The 7,137-nt window shown below is 71.6% G+C and overlaps 1 protein-coding gene across 1 annotated transcript in view; it reads left to right on the top strand.

Moving 5' to 3' along the window:
- The window catches only part of LOC109305642 (arf-GAP with GTPase, ANK repeat and PH domain-containing protein 3-like), a 71,838-nt gene extending 68,785 nt beyond the window's left edge, over positions 1-3,053 (top strand). The window contains exons 15-18 of the mRNA XM_019528656.1: positions 81-176; positions 369-591; positions 1,162-1,417; positions 1,964-3,053. Of these exons, the coding sequence (XP_019384201.1) occupies positions 81-176; positions 369-591; positions 1,162-1,417; positions 1,964-2,176 (788 nt within the window). The 3' untranslated portion in view covers positions 2,177-3,053. The remainder of the gene's footprint in view (positions 1-80; positions 177-368; positions 592-1,161; positions 1,418-1,963) is intronic.
- Positions 3,054-7,137: the final 4,084 nt, after the last annotated feature.

Raw genomic sequence — 7,137 nt, 5'->3', positions numbered from 1 at the left:
ACTGCCGGGACGGTGATGGGAGGCGACGGGCCGGGGCAGCCGCCAGCCGTGACCGATGCCGCCGGCACCGCTGCCTCCCCTGCAGGCTCGGCTGGGCAGCCAGAGCGACGCGCTGGCCCTGCAGGCCGTCCGCACCGCCCGCGGCAACAGCTTCTGCGTGGACTGCGATGCACCCAGTGAGTCCGCCCGTGCGGGGGGCCAGAGGGGGGTTCGTGCCTGGGACCCCCGGGGCTCTGCGCTCCCTGAACCCCCACGGCCCCTGCTGTGGGGTCCCTGGCTCCTGGGGAGGTGGGTGCCCAGGGTGGGGAGCACGGCACGGGGAGGATGGGGCCCCTGCTCTGCGCTGACCCCCTCCATCACCACCCCAGACCCTGACTGGGCAAGCCTGAACCTGGGCGCGCTCATGTGCATCGAGTGCTCCGGCATCCACCGCAACCTGGGCACGCACCTGTCCCGCGTCCGCTCCCTGGACCTGGACGACTGGCCTGGCGAGCTGCTCGCCGTCATGACGGCCATCGGCAACGCCCTGGCCAACGCCGTCTGGGAGGGCGCCGTCGAGGGCTACCCCAAGCCCGGCCCCGAGAGCAGCAGGTGAGACGCGGCGCCGTGGTCCGGAGGCTGATGCCGGGGAGCTGGCCCGGCTGCGGGGCGGAAGGGGTTAACGGTGACAGCTTGGCCGCGGTGCCGCGGCGCGGCGGGTCCCTGGGGTGCGTCCCATTCAGGCCTCGCCGGTCCCCTCCGCCTGTCAGTCATCCCGACAAGAGCCCATTCTGCGGCCTTATCAGCGGATAAGAGCAGGTCAGGGGGCGGCGGCAGGGAGCATGCGCCGCAGCGCGTATTGATCGCCACCCGCCCCAGGCAGATGGATAGAATGGGAGCAGATAGCGGGCCTGCGGCGCACATCGATCCGGGCCCCGGCGGGACCCCGCGGCCGCCCGGCGGCCCACACAGAGCTGTGCCAGGCCGTCTGGCCACGTCCAACGCGGGCACTGGTGGGGTGGCCTGTGCCCTGGGGCGTGCGTGCCCACCGGGCAGGGCAGCGTGCGCACGAGGGCCGGGGTGTGCACGGGGCTGCACATATGGGTGCGCACACGAGAGGCCATGGGACGCCGGGCCCTGGCCCACATGGCCCCCCCTGACCATATCCCGCCCGCACGGCAGGGAAGAGAAGGAGCGCTGGATCCGGGCTAAGTACGAGCAGAAGCTGTTCGTGGCCCCGCTGCCGCCGTCGGACGTGCCGCTGGGGCAGCAGCTGCTGCGAGCGGTGGTGGAGGACGACCTGCGCCTGGTGGTGACGCTGCTGGCCCACGGCACCAAGGAGGAAGTGAACGAGACCTACGGGGACGGCGATGGGCGCACGGCGCTGCACCTCTCTTGCGCCATGGCCAACGTCGTCTTCACGCAGCTCCTGATCTGGGTGAGCCCTGTCCGGCACCTGCCCACCCCCTCCCATGTCTCCCCGGGCCCGCCTGCCCCTGCAGCCCCCTCCCATTCACAGTCGCAGACTCCCAGAGCTGGGGGGCTGGCAGGGAGCTGTGGGGTCACATCCAGTCCCCTGCTTAGGGCAGGATCAGCCCCACCCGAACCAGCCCAGACAAACCCCACGTCCAACCTCGGAGCCGACACAGTCACCCCGACACAGCCCTGGGGGGGGAATCCCTTCCTGCCCCAGTGCAGCAGGGGGCTGAGCCTGAGCGCGGGGGCAAGACCCTCCAGCCGGGACCCTGCGGGGCTGGTGCCAGGAGGAGCATTGGCCCAGCCCAGCCCCACCCCCAGCGCCTCTGGAGGAGGCTTAAACCCCCCTGACATGTGGAGCAGAAACGGGGGGCATCGTGCACAGCCCAGAAACCAGTGAAATCCCCGTAGCAGAGTACACCCCGCACCCTCGCGTGCCCTGCCCGCCTGCCCTGCGCAGCCAGCCCGACTCCTGCCCGGGCCTGACCCGCCGGTTCTCTCCCTGCAGTACGGGGTGGACGTGAAGAGCCGGGACGCCCGTGGACTGACGCCCCTGGCGTACGCCCAGCGCGCCGGCAGCCAGGAGTGTGCCGACATCCTGCTGCAGCACGGCTGCCCCAGCGACGCCGCCCTCTCCGCGCTGACCCCCAGCCTGCCCCGCCGCAACGCCAACGCCAACAACAACGCTGCCGAGCTCAGCGCCAGCCCCGGCCCCCACTAGCTGCCCCGGCCCGCCCCGCGGCCCGGGGCCTGGCTCTGGCGACGGGCCCCCCCGCCTGGTGCAGGCTAGGCACTGGGGGCCGGTAGCCCCAGCATGTCCCCAGGGCGGGCAGCCCTGGTCCTTGCCTGGAGATGGGGGCGCAGGCTGCCTGCCCCCCCGAGTCCCCAGCGCTCAGAGCGGGGAGGCGAGCACCCCCGTATCCAGTATCAGGTTGGGGGGTTCCTATGAGCTGCCCCCCAGCTGGTGCAGGGGCAGTTCTGCAGCCTCCCTTGCCCGCTCCAGCCGGTACAAGGGGCCAGCCCCATGGGCGCTGCCTGCGCAGGTACGAAAGGGCAGTTCCTCCGAGCTCCCCAAAGCCGATGTGGGGGGGCGGTTCCCGCGAGCTCCCCTCCGCCCTCCTGCAGCCCCGACAGGGCCGGCGCCGGGCTGCGTGCATGCTGCTGTCGCTGCGGGGCCGCGGAGCTGGACCCGCTGCCTCGCACCGTAAAGGGACCCCTGCTCCCCCACAGCCTCTGTGCCCGCTAAGAGCTGGGTGGACGGGCCCGTGGCCCCAGGAGCCCACTGCCTGCGTCCGTCTGTCCGCCGGGCCGTTGCCCTCCTGGCTCCCTGCCGAGCCTGGCATCAGCGTGCCCCTGCCCGGCGTGGGCAGCGCGGCACGGCACAGCTGGCTCGAGGGCAGACGGCGGCTCTGCTTCGCCTGCGGCCGGCAGCAGGCGCCAGGCTCCCAGCCGCGGGTGCAGCCCCGGGCCGCCCCCGCCCCCTGTATAAAATGTACATTGGAAATATTTATATGGACGCACTGTAAATACTGTTTCTTTGCCCTCTGTGTGTGACCTGCAGCCGAGGAGAAACGGCCAATAAAGCACCCTGCCAGCCCTGCCACGGTCCCGTCGTGCTGCCTGCGCGCCCTCGCGCGGGATCCGGCTGGCTCGGGCCCGAGCGGCGAACGGCGGCGCCGCAGGTACAAGCTGTCGGGGGCGGCCGTGGCCGTGTCAGAGCAGCCGTGACCCCAGGAGATGCCGCAGGGCCGTGGCGGGTGCGTCTCGGTGCCCCGAGGGAGGCACCAGAGCCAAAGGGGCATGTGGGGCACAAGCCACGTGGGCCGCACCGGGACCTTGCATGCTGGGCTGTCACGGAGCCAGGCAGGGCCAGGCGGCTGCAGCACTTGTCAGCCGGGAGGAGATGGGGACACGTGCTGCAGGAGGAGGGCGCTTGCACCCGGGCAGAGGCAGCCCCGTGGCCCTGGAGCAGCACCACGGGCCCCTGTGCCCAGAGGGTGCCTCTGTCTTCAGCTTTGGCGCTGGACCGCGAGCCCCTCGTGCCAGGTGAGCAGCCGAGGCGGGACCCGGAGGCGCTGGTAGCAGCACCCCAGGCTGCGCTGCCGCGGTCCCTCGCACCTGCCCCAGCCCCTTGGTGCCACGGGCTCGGGCACGGCCGGTCCCGGCAGCTCCCGGAGCAGGGGGGCCGCAGGCCCTGCAGCCCCCCGCGTCTGGGTGCAGCCAGCACGTGCGGTGTGGGCCCCTGCTCCTCCTGCACGGGGGCATTTTTGGGGGTGGGTTGCTACGGCAGCAGCCTCAGGGGTAGGTGGGAGCCAGCCCCGCGTGCCCGGTGCCGGGAGCTGCCCCAGGGCTGGCACCTGCACCCTGTCCAGACCTCCCCGGGCAAGGGGGGAGACAGACCCGCCTGCCACCCTCACCTCCCCCCTGCGCTGCTGGCCCCTCCATCCCCTGACCCCGGGATTCGGGAGGGAGCAGCCCCTCCGGAGCCGTGGGTGCCCAGCTGCCCCCGCACGTCCCTGCCCCGCAAGTCCTGCCCCCTCCCGGCCCCCGCCCCGCGCAGGGTTTGGCTAATTTCCTGGCGACTGCATTAGCGGGAATGGAGGCCCAGGGACGCAGCTCCTCTGGGGACCCATTAATCATCCCCCTCAGACAAGCTGCCTTGATTACAAGTGGCAAGAAATTCATTAGGGCTGCGGCTCTGACAACTTTTATCTGCGCGGCTGGATCTGACTCATTAGGCAGCCAAATTAAAGCCATGATGGGCCCTGATGAAATTCACTGCTTGTTTATCTTGTGCGATCTGATACATCTGCCCATACATCATCTCCCCGCGCCGCAGCCCCGACCACCCCGGAGCCCCGGGGCTGCCCCACGCGCCCCCTGCCCTGCCCAGGCACCCACTGCCCCCTCCTCAGGCCTGGCCGGACCCTGCCCCGGTGCAGCTCCCCGCCGCCCCGGCTCCCATCGGGGTGCCGCCACGGGGCCAGCGGAGCTCAGCGCCGTGCACGCGTCGGCATTGCAGCGATCCTGCCGGCCTGCCCCTGCCCCCCCGGCTCCCCTGACCCAGGGCAGCGTGGACTCCGTCACCCCCAGCCCATGGTGGTTCAGTGTGACCGAGGAAACTGAGTCGTGCCCCATTCTCCACAGGACAGGACAGGACAGGTGCCCCCGGCCCTTCAGTCGCAAGTGGAGCAGGGCCTCCCCACCCCCAAGTCGGGGGTCACAGCCGCGCTCCCCGCGTGCACACGCCGTCCGTGGCCATGGGCCCACACGGTGCCCATGGGGAGCCCTGACGCTGCATGTTCTGGGTGCAGCCCGGCGGCCGCTGCAACACCCTGGCCCGCTGCGGGGGGCATGCTGGCAGCTGCAGCCCTGGCCTGTCCGAACCGGGCTCGGCTCCGGCCCCATCCACGCGCCGTGGCCTTGGCCCCACCAGACCCGAGGGGAGGGGGCTCCTGGAAGTGGCAGAGTAGCCAGAGCAGGGAAACTGAGGCATGGCTCCCAAGCGAGTGCTCCAGTCCTCCCTGTGGCACGGGGCAGCGGTCCGGGGCAGCTGGGTTCCCTGTCGGCGGCAGGCGGGTGCAACGCAGCGTCCCCTGCAGCTGCGGCTGCCGGCACAGATGGGTGCTGGGGCGCGTGCGGGGGCTCAGCGCGGTGCAGGATGCTCTCCCTGGCTCTGCTTCAGCACCAGGCCTCCCGTCTCGGCGCGTGATCCTGGCATGCAGCCTGGTCTGGCCCTGCAGCGGCAGGCGATCGGTGCTCAGGGCCCGGGCGGCTCCTCTGGCCCATGGGGCACAGCAGGTGCCCACGCTGCCGGACTGCATCCCTGCCCCCTCCTGGGGCCCTGACCAGTGCAACACTTTTGCAGCTGCAGCCATGCGTGGGGGGCTGGCCTGGTGATGCTGGAGCGGCCCCACCCTGTGCCTTGCCCCAGGACCGGGCCAGGCCATGCTGCGCCATCACCCAGGCTGCAGCCGGGCTGAGCAGGGGCCGTGGCCTGCCACGCAGCAGTGGGGGCCAGCACCCCAGGACTCCCAGCCGCGCGGTCTGCAGCCCCCGCGCGGGAGCGAGCCTGGGGCAGGTGCTGGAAGGAGAAGGGGGAGCGAAGTTGGTGCACGGCGCGTTGTCACGGGCCGTCGCAGTCCCTGAGCCGCCGGTGCTGGGGGTGCTGCAAGGCCCCGGGTGGGCTGCAGCGCCAGGCCTGCTCCATGCTTAGCCTCCCGGGAAGGGGGCGCCTCCTGCCTAGGGTGCGGGGCCCTCACGCGACCCAGCCAGGCAAGGACACTGCCGGTGCTGTCCTGCCTGTCCCCCTCCTTGTACCGGGGGGAGGGGAGGGACATGGCCCCTTGCTGCGAGATGCCCAGCACTGTCCTGTGTGCAGATCCCAGCAGGGCCTGCAGTTGCTGCATGCAGATGGACGCTGCAGGCGCTTGCCCTGGGGCAGCAGCAGTGCCCTCCAGGGCTGGCAGGGCCGTGGCTGCTGCCGTGGGCCTGGCCGGAGGGTCCGAGGCAGAAGGGGCCCCTCTGTCTGCCCTTTGCCTCTGCAGGCATGAGCCTGTCCAGCCCAACATACCCGTGTCCGCTGGGCTTTCCCCAGCCTGGCGCTGCTCCTGCTGCTGGTGCAGCGTGGTCCTGCAGGTGTGGCCCCAGGCCCAACCCAGCTGTGCCGCTGGCGCGCGCCAGGCCCTGCTGCGCTCTGGCGCTCTGCTCTTCCACCAGCCTCTCCATCCTGCCGTGTCCTGACCGCTCTTTTAATCTCCCCGCTGTCCCCCAGCCCCGCTCGGTCCTGTGACCGTCCCGTGGCACTGGCACCTCCAGACCTCTGGGGCTGGGGTCTTCTCCCTGCCCATCCCCATCAGCACTGGGGGGGTCCTGGGCACGGGGGGTCCCTGCAGCTGCCCTGGTCTGGGCAGAGCATCGCATTGCATCGCATCCCAGAGCTGTGGCGGGGTCGCATCTAGTCCAAACCCTGCCTCAGGCAGGATCAGCCTTGTCCAAACCGACTCAGACAACCATCACCTGAACCCCGCACGAGACTGCCGGCATCTCCAGCACAGCACCAGGTAATGTCACGCCTGCACCTGCTGCAAGGGAAGGAGCGGGGCCGCGGCGGCCAAACCCCCCGGTGCCTGGAGGCCGCCAGCACGTTGGCACAGGCACGCGCTCACCTGCGTGCACAGCCCTGCCCACGCCCACACCCGCGCGAGCTCACACCTGGTGCCGGCCGCGGAGGGAGGCTGCAGGCCCGGGCCCGGCTCCCCGCGCTGGGACCCGGGTGCTGGGCGCAGCGCCGGACAGCCTCGCCCTGCCGTCCCCGCCCGAGGCCCACGGCTGCGCCGCCCGCCCCGCTCGCTGTCCTCACCCGGCCCCCCAGCATGACACACGCTGCTGGACAACGTGGCCGGTGGCACGGAGCAGGCCCAACGTGTGCCTGGTGCGAGCCGGGGCAGCGGGGCACGGCCGGGCTCACCGGCACGGTGGGGTGTCGGGCAGCTTCTCTCCTGACCTAAGCCATGGGCAGGCCGTGGCGGGGCGCAGGGGTCCCGGGCCACGCGCTGGTGACAGCACAGCCAGCTTGGGCTGACTCGTTAGCAGGGCCGTGGCCACAGCTCGCTCGCCTAGCCCCGCTGTGGAGCACGGGATCTGGGAGACGGATGGTGCCGCCTTCCCGCGCGCTCGGGG

Source organism: Crocodylus porosus, unplaced genomic scaffold (assembly GCF_001723895.1).
Source record: "Crocodylus porosus isolate Cpor-Errol unplaced genomic scaffold, CroPor_comp1, whole genome shotgun sequence".
In the NCBI taxonomy this organism is placed as follows: Eukaryota; Metazoa; Chordata; order Crocodylia; family Crocodylidae; genus Crocodylus; species Crocodylus porosus.
This window is presented reverse-complemented; position numbering and strand designations above follow the sequence as displayed.